The sequence below is a fragment of the Oncorhynchus clarkii genome, chromosome 4 (genome assembly GCF_045791955.1).
Source record: "Oncorhynchus clarkii lewisi isolate Uvic-CL-2024 chromosome 4, UVic_Ocla_1.0, whole genome shotgun sequence".
Taxonomy (NCBI): domain Eukaryota; kingdom Metazoa; phylum Chordata; class Actinopteri; order Salmoniformes; family Salmonidae; genus Oncorhynchus; species Oncorhynchus clarkii.
Genome location: NC_092150.1, coordinates 16,093,036 through 16,106,083, shown reverse-complemented (window position 1 = coordinate 16,106,083; position 13,048 = coordinate 16,093,036). Strand labels below are relative to the sequence as shown.

General features: G+C 43.2%; 1 protein-coding gene across 1 annotated transcript; it reads right to left on the bottom strand.

Moving 5' to 3' along the window:
* Positions 1-3,346: 3,346 nt before the first annotated feature.
* On the bottom strand, positions 3,347-12,425 carry LOC139406502 (zinc finger protein 300-like). Its single transcript, XM_071149153.1, has 2 exons — positions 12,171-12,425; positions 3,347-5,230 (listed from the first exon to the last, which is right to left on the bottom strand). The coding sequence occupies exons 1-2, from the start codon at positions 12,346-12,348 to the stop codon at positions 3,990-3,992; spliced, it is 1,419 nt and encodes a 472-aa protein (XP_071005254.1). The 5' UTR covers positions 12,349-12,425; the 3' UTR covers positions 3,347-3,989.
* Between the last annotated feature and the right edge of the window lie 623 nt (positions 12,426-13,048).

The window sequence follows — 13,048 nt, the reverse complement described above, 5'->3', positions numbered from 1 at the left end:
CCATTAAAATCCGTCAGTGTAAACTAGAGATGTATATTTTTGCATGAGCTGTGTTTCAATCCACCACATCCTCCTATGGCGGCCTTCCACCTCTGTGGTAGGTGGCCGAGTTACAGCGGTATTTGTCATGAAAACGTCTGTAGCGTCCTCGTGGGTCACGGGACAAGTGTCATGGGACTCGCCTAAAAGTAAATGGTAAAAAAAAAAAATGGACGTAGTTTTGTGCCTACCCAAACAATGAGTAAAATTAGTGTAAAAAAGCAACAGCACATATTTCCTGAGCTTTCTTAAATCTCTTAGATATTGGACAGACACTTCTGTCCCCTTAGAGGGGTTAAGATTAATTAACTAAATATGTTGCTTTGGATAAGATCGTCTGCTAAATGACTAAAATGGAAATGTACGTTTTTTGGAAAACGTGGTTGCATTAAAAAACAAAGGGATATTTTACCGCAATTCTGTTGCCAAACTTTGCATCTGCGAAGTTCTCCCAGTACGTGTTTTTGTGAAATTTGCTGTGTAAAGATGACTACTTTGAACAATTTACGTTTAACCCATTTTCTCTTGAGATTAAAGTCTTTAATCAAATAAAACGTGTCACTTGCTTTGTAAACAACAGGTGTAGACTAACAGTGAATACAATGCCTTTAGAAAGTATTCACACTCATTTACTTGCACATTCTGTTGTGTTACATACAGCCTGAATTTAAAATGGATTTAATTGAGATTGTTTGTCACTGTTCTACACACAATACCCCATAATGTCAAAATGGAATGATGTTTTTGCTAATTAATAAAAAATGAAAGCTGAAATGTCTTGGGTCAATAATTATTCAACCACCTTGTTATGACAAGTCTAAATAAGTTTAGGAGTAAAAATGTGCTTAACAAGTCACATAATAAGTTGCATGGACTCACTCTGTGTGAAATAATAGTTTAACATGATTTTTTAAATGACTACCTCATCTCTGTTCCCCACACATACAATTATCTGTAAGGTCCCTCAGTCGAGCAGTGAATTTCAAAGACAGATTCAACCACAAAGAACAGAGGATTTACAATGCCTCGCAAAGAAGGGCACCTATTGGTAGATAGGTAAAAATAAAACATTTACATCCCTTTGAGCATTATGGTTATTAATTACACTTTGAATGGGGTATGAATACACCCAGCCACTACAAAGATACAGGCATCCTACCTAACTCAGTTGCTGAAGACGAAGGAAACCACTCAGGGAGTTCACCAGGAGGCCAATGATGACTTTAAAACAGTTATAGAGTTTAATGACTGTGATAGGAGAAAACTGAGGATGGATCAACAACATTGTAGTTACTCTACAATACTATCCTAAATAACAGATTGAAAAGAAGGAAGCCCTTTACAGAAAATTCAGCTTTCTCGAGAACGGGCCCAAATCCCCGTCATTTGCGTGAAGGAAATACGGAGAAAAAGGGGGCGAATGTCAGGCTGCCTTCTGAGAATTCGTAGGCGAGTGAGTAAACCTCCACTACCATCCGTTCTATTGGCCAACGTGCAATCATTGGAAAATAAAATGGTAATCTACGATTAAGACTATCCTACCAACGGGACATTAAAAACTGTAATATACACTGCTCAAAAAAATAAAGGGAACACTTATACAACACAATGTAACTCCAAGTCAATCACACTTCTGTGAAATCAAACTGTCCACTTAGGAAGCAACACTGATTGACAATAAATTGCACATGCTTTTGTGCAAATGGAATAGACAACAGGTGGAAATTATAGGCAATTAGCGGTTCTGCAGACCACTTCTCAGTTCCTTCTCAGTTCCACTTCTCAGTTCCTATGCTTCCTGGCTGATGTTTTGGTCACTTTTGAATGCTGGCGGTGCTTTCACTCTAGTGGTAGCATGAGACGGAGTCTACAACTCAAACAAGTGGCTCAGGTAGTGCAGCTCATCCAGGATGGCACATCAATGCGAGCTGTGGCAAGAAGATTTGCTGTGTCTGTCAGCGTAGTGTCCAGAGCATGGAGGCGTCTCCTGGAGGCGCTACCAGGAGACAGGCCAGTACATCAGGAGACATGGAGGAGGCCGTAGGAGGGCAACAACCCAGCAGCAGGACCGCTACCTCCGCCTTTGTGCAAGGAGGAGCACTGCCAGAGCCCTGCAAAATGACCTCCAGCAAGCCACAAATGTGCATGTGTCTGCTCAAACGGTCAGAAACAGACTCCATGAGGGTGGTATGAGGTCCCGACGTCCACAGGTGGGGGTTGTGCTTACAGCTCAACACTGTGCAGGACGTTTGGCATTTGCCAGAGAACACTAAGATTGGCAAATTTGCCACTGTGCTCTTCACAGATGAAAGCAGGTTCACACTGAGCACGTGACAGACGTGACAGAGTCTGGAGACGCCGTGGAGAACGTTCTGCTGCCTGCAAAATCCTCCAGCATGACAGGTTTGGCGGTGGGTCAGTCATGGTGTGGGGTGGCATTTCTTTGGGGGGCCGCACAGCCCTCCATGTGCTCGCCAGAGGTAGCCTGACTGCCATTAGGTACCGAGATGAGATCCTCAGACCCCTTGTGAGACCATATGCTGGTGCGGTTGGCCCTGTGTTCCTCCTAATGCAAGACAATGCTAGACCTCATGTGGCTGGAGTGTGTCAGCAGTTCCTACAAGAGGAAGGCATTGATGCTATGGACTGGCCCGCCCGTTCCCCAGACCTGAATCCAATTGAGCACATCTGGGACATCATGTCTCGCTCCATCCGCCAACTGTCCAGGAGTTGGCGGATGCTTTAGTCCAGGTCTGGGAGATCCCTCAGGAGACCGCCACCTCATCAGGAGCATGCCCAGGCGTTGTAGGGAGGTCAAACAGGAACGTGGAGGCCACACACACTACTGAGCCTCATGTTGACTTGTTTTAAGGACATTACATCAAAGTTGGATCAGCCTGTAGTGTGGTTTTCCACTTTAATTTTGAGTGTGACTCTAAATCCAGACCTCCATGGGTTGATAAATTTGATTTCCATTGATCATTTTTGTGTGATTTTGTTGTCAGCACATTCAACTATGTAAAGAAAGAAGTATTTAATAATAATATTTCATTCATTCAGATCTAGGATGTGTTATTTTAGTGTTCCCTTTATTTTTTAGCAGTGTATTATGTTTCACCGAGTTGTGACTGAACAACGACACATAATATAGAGTTGGCTGGGTTTTCTCTGCATCGCCAGGACAGAGAAACTACGTGTGTCACGAGAATTATGTTCTCAATATTCAAAACCCAATTCAATTAAACTACTCAGTCTGCAACCCAGAATTTGTAAGATACTGGTTGAATGAAACAGACGGAGGCCCAGCTATGATTGTAAAAATGTTTATTCACGAGAGCGCTACTCCGTCAAAGCATAGAGTATACAAAACATCTACACTGAAGTGGATTTAACAAGTGATATCAATAAGGCACCAAAGCGTTCACCTTGGTTTTACCTGGTCAGTCTATTTAATGGAAAGAGCAGGTGTTCCTAATGTTTTGTACACTCAGTGTACATAATGTATAAGATTTCAAAAACAAAAATGTTTTAAGTACAAAGGGAGGAGTTTCCCAAATGACTTGTCATCCTATAACTAACAACTGCTCTCTGTTAGATAGTGATGGAGTTCTTACATTCAAGCAGTAATTCCGTCATATCTTATTCACCCACGAGTAGTGTTCTGAGACATCGACTCTCAATCTTCAGTCTCCAGACCTTTCCCCAAACAGCACACCGTTAAGTTCTCCCTTGTGTCTGATTGTTATTTAACGTACCTGATTGGGGAAATAATTTTCTAAATTGAGGGTATCTATTCTCTCCTCTGAGTCTTTAAGGGCTCTTTCAGATTGGTGCCAGTGCAGAATCCTTTACCACAGTCACTATGGATACTGTTTCTCTCCAGTATGAATCCAAATGTTTTTAATCTCACAAGGGCACTAGTGCTGAATCCTTTGCCACAAATGGCAATATTATTTATTCCCTGTGTGGGTCCTCATGTGTAATTTTACATGTCCACTCCGATTAAATGTTTTTCCACAATCAGGACAGCAAAAAGGCTTCTCCCCTGTGTGAATCATAATGTGTCTTTTCAGAGCGCTGCCAGTGCTGAAGCCTTGGTCACAATCATGACAGCGATAAGGTTTCTCTCTTGTGTGGGTCCTCATGTGTGTTTTTAGATTTCCCTTCTGGTTGAATCCTTGGCCACAATGACAACAGCTATATGGTTTTTCCCCTGTGTGAATCCTCATGTGTATTTTTAGATCTCCATTCTGACTGAAACATGTGCAACAAATAGGGCATGAAAAAGGTTTCTCCCCGGTGTGAATTCTCATGTGTATTTTTAGACTTCCATTCTGTTTGAATCCTTTGCTACAATGACAACATCGAAATGGAGTCTCCCCAGTGTGGCTTCTCATGTGCACTATCAGCTTACTGTTCTTGCTGAACCCTTTACTACAGACATCACAACAAAAACTAGCTGTAATGTGAGTTTGGAAGTGACCTTCCATACTTTCTGTGGACTGAAAACATTTACCACAAACACCACAAATACCTTCTTTATCTTCATGAGTTTGCACGTGTTTAATTAATGAACCCATTTGATGAAAAGACTTGCCACACAACTTACAACAGGGAGTAGAATTACTTTGGCTGGATGATTTCAGGAGGGACAACTGTGTAGATCTCTTATCCTTACTATTGATATAGGACATTTGTCCTTTTACCATCTTTGTTATTTTTGATTTGACTGACTTAAAACCTGAAGGAGGTCCTCCAGTCTCCCTACTACTGACACTTTGCCTGTTTTCACTCTGAACTATAGAGAAAGGCTGAGAGACACTGGTCGGTTCTGATTCTATGTAGTCCTCTCCATCAGGTTCTGTTTTGATATTTTCAGTTGTAGTACTGGGTAGAGTGTCTCTCTCTCCATTTCCCTCCTTTTGGGCTTGATAGAGATGTGAGGGCTGAGTTGGGTCTTCATCACGATCACTTTTCACACAGACAGGATTGAATATGAATTCTATGGCATCTGCCTCAAGCCCTTGAATCTGCTCTTCCTCCTGACTGGTCCTGAGTTCCTCCTGCTCTTCTTTAATCTGTGTGGGCTCTGGGTCCTCCTGTCCCAGACTGGGGCTCCACTCCTGCTCACACTGATGCTGCTCAGGGGGAACCTCTTCTTCAGAGACAGAGAGATTGAGCTGCTGGACATCTGGAAGAAAGGATGAAATAGAAAAGTCAATGACATTGCAGAACTACCTCCTGTCAGGTACGCCTGCAATAATTCACTTTTGCTAGTAAAGTATAAAGAAATGGGTCTTTCCATGAGTTCAAATCACCTTTTTGACTGCACCTCTTTTGATTTTAACAAAAAAACATTCCATACATTTTTGCCAAAACAAAGTTAACCCATTTTGCATTCCCCAACCCTATCATGGGACAACCATATATTTCTTCATCACTGAAAAATATAAGCTGAAAGTTTACAAACAGGGTTGCAAAACTATTTTAAAAATGTCTTTAGAAAATGTTCAAATAATTATTTTTTTGAAATAGTTGCACATTTATTAAATCTAAAAACAGAAATATCACACAACTATTCAGACCCTTTACTCAGTACTTGGTTAAAAACACCTTTGGCAGCGATTAGAGCCTCAGGTCTTCTTGGGTATGATGCTGCAAGCTTGGCACACCTGTATTTGGGGAGTTTCTCCCATTCTTCTCTGCAGATCCTCAAGGTCTGTCCGGTTGGATGGGGAGTGTCGCTGCACAGCTATTTTCAGGTCTCTCCAGAGATGTTGGATCGGGTTCAAGTCCGTCCTCTGGCTAGGCCACTCAAGGACATTCAGAGACTTGTCCCAAAGCCACTCCTGCGTTGTCTTTGCTGTGTGCTTAGGGTTGTTTTCCTGTTGGAAGGTGAATATTCTCCCCAGTCTGAGGTCCTGAGCAGGTTTATCATCAAGGAACTCTGCTCCATTCATCTTTCCCTCAATCCTGACTAGTCTCCCAGTCCCTGCCGCTGAAAAACATCCCCACAGCTTGATTCTGCCACCACCACGCTTCACCGTAGGGATGGTGCCAGGTTTTCTCCAGGTGTGATGCTTGGCATTCAGGCCAAAGAGTTCAATGTTGGTTTCATCAGACCAGAGAATCTTGTTTCTCATGGTCTGCGTGTCTTTAGCTGTCTTTTGGCAAACTCCAAGCGGGCAGTCATGTACCTTTTATTGAGGAGTGGCTTCCATCTGGCCACTACCATAAAGGTCTGATTGGTGGTGTGCTGCAGATATGGTTGTCTTTCTGGAAGGTTCTCCCATCTCCATGAAGGAACTCTGGAACTCTGTCAGAGTACCCATCGGGTTCTTGGTTACCTCCCTGGCCAAGGCCGTTCTCCACCGATTGCTCAGTTTGGTCGGGCGGCCAGCTCGAGGAAGAGTCTTGGTGGTTCCAAGCTTCTTCCATTTAAGAATGAGGCCACTGTGTTCTTAGGGACCTTCAATGCTGCAGACATTTTTTGGGAACCTTCCCACGATGTGTGCCTCGACACTATCCTGTCGCGAAGCTCTACGGACAATACCTTTGACCTCATGGCTTGGTTTTAGCTCTGACATGCACTGTCAACGGTGGGACCTTATATAGACAAGTGTGCGTCTTCCCAAATCATGTCCAATCAATATAATTTACCCCATGTGGACGCCAATAAAGTTGTAGAAACATCAAGGATGATCAATGGAAACAGGATGCACCCGAGCTCAATTTCCAGTCTCATAGCAAAGGGTCTGAATACTTATGTAAATAAGGTATTTCAGTTTATTTTTAATACATTTTCAAAAAAACGGTTTACTTTATCATTATGGGGTATTGTGTGTAAATTGATGAGGGAAAAACATGTATTTATTCAATTTTAGAATAAGGCTAACGTAACAAAATGTGGAAAAAGGGGTCCGAATACTTTCCGGATGCACTGTACATCCAGAAAGTAGAAACCATATAAATGAATGCAAAAAAACCTGCATCTCCTCCTTTCCTGTGCTTTTGGTAGTGGTAATCGAGCGAGGATTGTAGTAGTTTTCCTTCATTTGTAGCTAGTCCAGTAATAGCAACACAGTGCAGTAATACCCACAAGGATGGAGTTACGTCTCATTTGTGGTGCAAAAACATCAAGCTAGCTTTGATGTATGTACAAGATGGCGCCGACAGAGGACCGCCTCGCTTCTAGTCCTTAGGAAACTTTGCAGTATTTTGTTTTTTTCTGTATTATTTCTTACATTGTTAGCCCACAAAACTTTACGTGTTATTGGATATCAGAGCGACGTCAACTTACCAGCATTACGACGAGGAATACGACTTTCCCGAAGCGGATCCTTTGTCCAAACCACCCAGGGCATCTGAACAGATTCCAGAGGCTGACCCAAAACAATGTCGCCACAGAAGAGGTAGGCGGAGCGGCCTTCTGGTCAGACTTCGGAGGCGCGCACACCACTCACCCCTTCAGAGTATATTACTTGCTAATGTCCAGTCTCTAGATAACAAGGTAGACGAAGTTAGGGTAAGGGTTGCTTTCCAGAGAGACATCGGGATTGTAACATACTCTGTTTCATGGAAACATGGCTCTCTCGGGATATGCTGTCGGAGTCGGTACAGCCAACGGGAATCTTTGTGCGCCTCGCCGACAGAAATAAACATCCCTCGGGGAAAAATAAGGGTGGGGTTGTATGATGCCGGGCAGTTGTCATACCAGGCGGTGATGCAACCGGTCAGAATGCTGTCAATGGTGCAGCTGTAGAACTTTGAGGATCTGGGGACCCATGCCAAATATTTCCAGTCTCCTGAGGGGGAAAAGGTTTTGTTGTGCCCTCTTCACAACTGTCTTGGGTGTGTTTGGACCATGATAGTTCGTTGGTGATGTGGACACCAAGGAACTTGAAACTCTCAAACTGCTCCACTACAGGCCTGTTGATGTTAATGGACTGAATTTTCCTGTAGTCCACGATCAGCTCTTTTGTCTTGCTCACATTGAGGGAGAGGTTGTTGTCCTCTGACGTCCTCCCTATAGGCTGTCTCATCGTGTCGTCAGTGAACTTAATGATAGTGTTGGAGTCGTGTTTGGCCATGCAGTCGTGGGTGAACAGGGAGTAAAGGAGGGGACTAAGTACCCCTGAGGGACCCCAGTGTTGAGGATCAGCGTGGCAGATGTGTTGTTGCCTACACTTACAACCTGGGGGAGGCCCGTCAGGAAGTCCAGGATACAGTTGCAGAGGGAGGTGTTTAGTCCAGGTTCCTTAGCTTAGTGATGAGCTTCGTGGGCAATATGGTGTTGAACGCTGAGCTGTAGCCAATGAACAGCATTCTCACATAGGTGTTCCTTTTGTCCAGGTAGGAAATGGCAGTGTGTAGAGTGATTGAGATTGTGTCATCTGTGGCTCTGTTGGGGCGGTTTGCGAATTAGAGTGGGTCTAGGGTATCTGGGAGGATGCTGTTGATGTGAGCCATGACCAGCCTTTCAAAGCACTTCATGGCTACCAACGTGAGTGCTACGGGGTGGTAATCATTTAGGCAGGTTACCTTCGCTTCCTTAGGCACAGGGACCACGGAAGACATCGATGGCTTAGTATAACAAGTGGAAGGCAGGTTTGGAATGAGACTGACTGAAACCAGGTGCTGTGCAGTGCGTGAATGTGAAGCCTGCAATCTCTGTATCCTACCGGTACATCGCTGTGTCAGCAGTAATAAACCAGATAAACCGGGTAAATTCAATGTGGACTAACCTCACTATATGAAATGGCCTCTCCGTGGCTCTTCTTTGACTTTGGTAGCTAACTCTGCCGTCAAATCTTAGTCTCCGCTCTCGCTACTTTATTTCTGCTGGCTTTTATGTTGTTGTGTTCTGTGGGTTCCTGCGTGTGCTAGACTAGTTGTTCTCTGGCTTACTACTCAACCATGTCAACTGTGATGGTTGATTAGCTATGTTATTTAGCTGGCTAGGCTAACTTTAGCTGGCTGACATACCTCCATATACAGGTAACATTGGTTCGATGGCATTATGTTTTTCCAAAACTTTGGTTTACTTTAATGTAGCTGTAAGGCTGATAGGGCTAACATTAGCAGGCTAGTTGACTAGCAACACCACAAGCTGATTTGTGACAAATTCATAAAGTATTTGCTTTTGAGTAGGCAGAAGGTTTTACTGAAACCAGTATTCATAAGCGCAAACAATTGTGTTTAATTGTAAGTTAAACATTTGAGTTTACATTATAGGGAGTATTACGGCACACGGCGCAAATGTTTTTTCCAGCATGACCCTGGCATTCTTCTGAATTCTGATCAGTTTTATGTAAGTGAGGTGTAACTTTCCATTGGTAATATTGATGCGGATTCTAATTCTTGGATGCGTATTCAAAATACAGGTTACATGTGGTTATGTTTATGCAACCTAACCTCCTCCCAGCTGCCCACTGCACTGAGGCTAGGAAACACTGTCACCACCGATAAATCTACAATAATCGAGAATTTCAATAAGCATTTTTCTACGGCTGGCCATGCTTTCCACCTGGCTACCCCAGTCAACAGCTCTGCACCCCCTACAGCAACTAGGCCAAGCCTCCACATTTCTCCTTCACCCAAATCCAGATAGCTGATGTTCTGAAAGAGCTGCAAAATCTGGACCCCTACAAATCAGCTGGGCGAGACAATCTGGACCCTCTCATGCTAAAATTATCTGCCACAATTGTTGCAACCACCATTACTAGCCTGTTCAACCTCTTTCGTAACACCTGAGATCCCTAAAGGATTGGAAAGCGGTCACGGTCATCCCCCTCTTCAAAGGGGGAGACATTCTAGACCCAAACTGTTACAGACCTATATCTATCCTACCCTGCCTTTCTAAAAAGTCTTCGAAAGCCATGTTAACAAAACAGACCACCGACCATTTCGAATCCCACCATACCTTCTCCGCTATGCAATCTGGTTTCCGAGCGGGTCATGGGTGCACCTCAGCCATGCTCAAGGTCCTAAACGATATAACCGCCATCGATAAAAGACAATATTGTGCAGCAGTCTTCATCGAACCGGCCAAGGCTTTCGACTCTGTCAATCACTGCATTCTTATTGGCAGACTCAACAGCCTTGGTTTCTCAAATGACTGCCTCACCTGGTTCACCAACTACTTCTCAGATAAGAGTTCAGTGTGTCAAATCGGAGGGCCTGTTGTTCAGACCTTTGGCAGTCTCTATGGGGGTGCCACAGGGTTCAATTCTCGTACCGACTTTTTTCTCTGCATTCATCAATGATGTCGCTCTTGCTGCTGGTGATTCTCTGATCCACCTCTTCGCAGACACCATTCTGTATACTTCTGGCCCTTCTTTGGACACTGTGTTAACAAACCTCCAGACGAGCTTCAATGCCATACAGCAATCCTTCCGTGGCCTCCAACTGCTCTTAAATGCAAGTAAAACTAAATGCATGCTCTTCAACCGATCGCTGCCCGCACCCGCCCCCCTAGCATCACTACTCTGGACGGTTCTGACTTGTAAACTCTCCTTCTAGACTCACCTTACGCAGCTCCAATCCAAAATTAAATCTAGAAACGGCATCCTATTTCGCAACAAAGCATCCTTCACTCATGCTGTCAAACAATATCCTACCGATCCTTGACTTCGACGATGTCATTTACAAAATAGCCTCCAACACTCTACTCAGCAAATTGGATGTAGTCTATCACAGTGCCATCCGTTTTGTCACCAAAGCACCATATACTACCCACCACTGCGACCTGTATGCGCTTGTTGGCTGGCCCTCGCTTCATATTCGTAGCCAAACCCACTGACTCCAGGTCATCTATAGGTTTTTGCTAGGTAAAGCCCTGCCTTATCTCAGCTTACTGGTCACCATTGCAGCACCCACCCCTAGCACGTGCTCCAGCAGGTATATTTCACTGGTCATCTCCAAAGCCATTTCCTTCCAGTTCTCTGCTGCCAATGACTGGAACGAATTGCTAAATAAATAAATAATAATCATTTTAAAAAAATATATTTAAAAAAAAAAATCACTGAAGCTGGAGTCATATCTCCTTCACTAACTTTAAGCATCAGCACTCAGAGCAGCCTCAGAGCAGCCTACCATCATTGCACCTGTACACAGCCCATCTGTACATAGCCCACCCAACTACCTCATCCCCATATTGTTATTATAATTTTTTGATCCTTTGCACCCCAGTATTTCTACTTTCATCTTCTGCACATTCTGCACATCTATCACTCGAGTTGAATTGCTACATTGTAATTATTTTTCCATTATGTCCTATTTACTGCCTTACCTCCCTAATCTTACTACATTTGCACACACTGTATATAGATTTTTCTATTGTGTTATTGACTGTATGTTTGTTTATCCCATGTGTTGTTTGTGTCGCACTGCTTTGCTTTATCTTGGCCAGGTCGCAGTTGTAAATGAGAACTTGTTCTCAACTGGCCTACCTGGTTAAATAAAGGTGAAATAAAAAAATTGCCAAATTGATTAGTCACAGGAATCCGGACTAATAAAGCCAATGCAACTGCCTGTTTTACTAAAGGTAGGCCCACTACATGGATGGACATATATCAATTTCCATCTCTATCTTTGGTTCAGATTTGGTGCAGCAATTATATATTTTCAACATTCATTCAAAACCGAAAATGAACCCGATTTCAACTTCCGGAAAATAGATGTTCAACGTCCAGAAAATATGCATTTTAAACGTCCAGAAAATATGCATTTTAAACGCCCAGAAAATGTATTTTCACATTTCATCAAGTAATTTAAATTAACTTCAAAGTCTCTAGACAACACTTCCCTATTGTCATTTGCGGGGTTGTAGGAGGGCAACAATTTTTTTCTCGCCTAAGACGGCAGAACGGCCAGGACTGCGCCTGTCAATACAATCTTTGCCTTTACCTTCCGAATGGTTGATAATTCTGATCCAAAATTCACAGTCTGACCATTTTACCATGGACAAACATGTAGCTAACTTAGTTTCGTTCAAATTAAAAAAAGGTGCGGCCAAAAAAGTCCCCTTTTTGATTGACTAATCCTAAACTTCATCTACAAAATAACCACCTTTGCAGCCAAAGTCCTATAAAATTAAGGTTGAGTTTGACAAACGTAATGGGTTGGCCTACCTGCTCTGTGTAGGTTTATCTCAGGTTGAAGAACAATGTTAATGTCGAGCAGACTCTGTAGACGGAACACCTCCTCCTCATACTCTGCAATAGTTTTTTCAACAACCCCTAATATCTCCTCAGCAGCAGCTGTTAATCTCTCGTTGAGGAAAACCCTCAATAACTTTATTTTAGACATTTGTAGAAAATGCAAGTTAAGTAGCTAGTTTGCCAGACAGATAGCGCGTTGAATTCACCACGTCCGGCATCAGCGACAAAAGCATCCGGTTGCGAAAGGTCGTCACTAGCTACTACAGCCACAAAGTCTTCATTATGGCTAAATCCCGCCTATTTCTACAATTCCCCTTCTTAAAGTACCTCCCCTCGACCTAATTTCCCTTCAAAGAGAGGAAATGTATGGCGGACCAAATCTACTGTAATTTAAAATAAATAAATAAATGCACACATAAATATATACACATCTAACACATCATTGGTTGATCAATGCCAAAGCGCGCTGCTCGATAGCATTTGCCAAGGGATGTTAGGCTATATAAGTTATCCTGAATTAGCTTTTGTGCCAAATACATGCTTATGGGCATGTGGCAGCAGTGTGTCGGAGAGAGGGTCCTGAAAAAGTAGAGAAAGATGGGTCAAGGGGGAGGGATCCTGAGAGGAGTGGTGTGAGTAATAGATACTATATGTTTTCATTTCAGTCTCCTCCATTTCCACTAATTGAAGTTCATTGTAAGGATTGTTTTATATTAATAGTGTAAATTGAACAGCTATACAGAAAGACTCATGTGAAGGCCTAAATACAAAGGAGGAACCTCTAGATGCAATTTCTGTATTTGTATTTCTGACCGATCCTCATTAGCTGCTGCATTGACAGCAGCTGC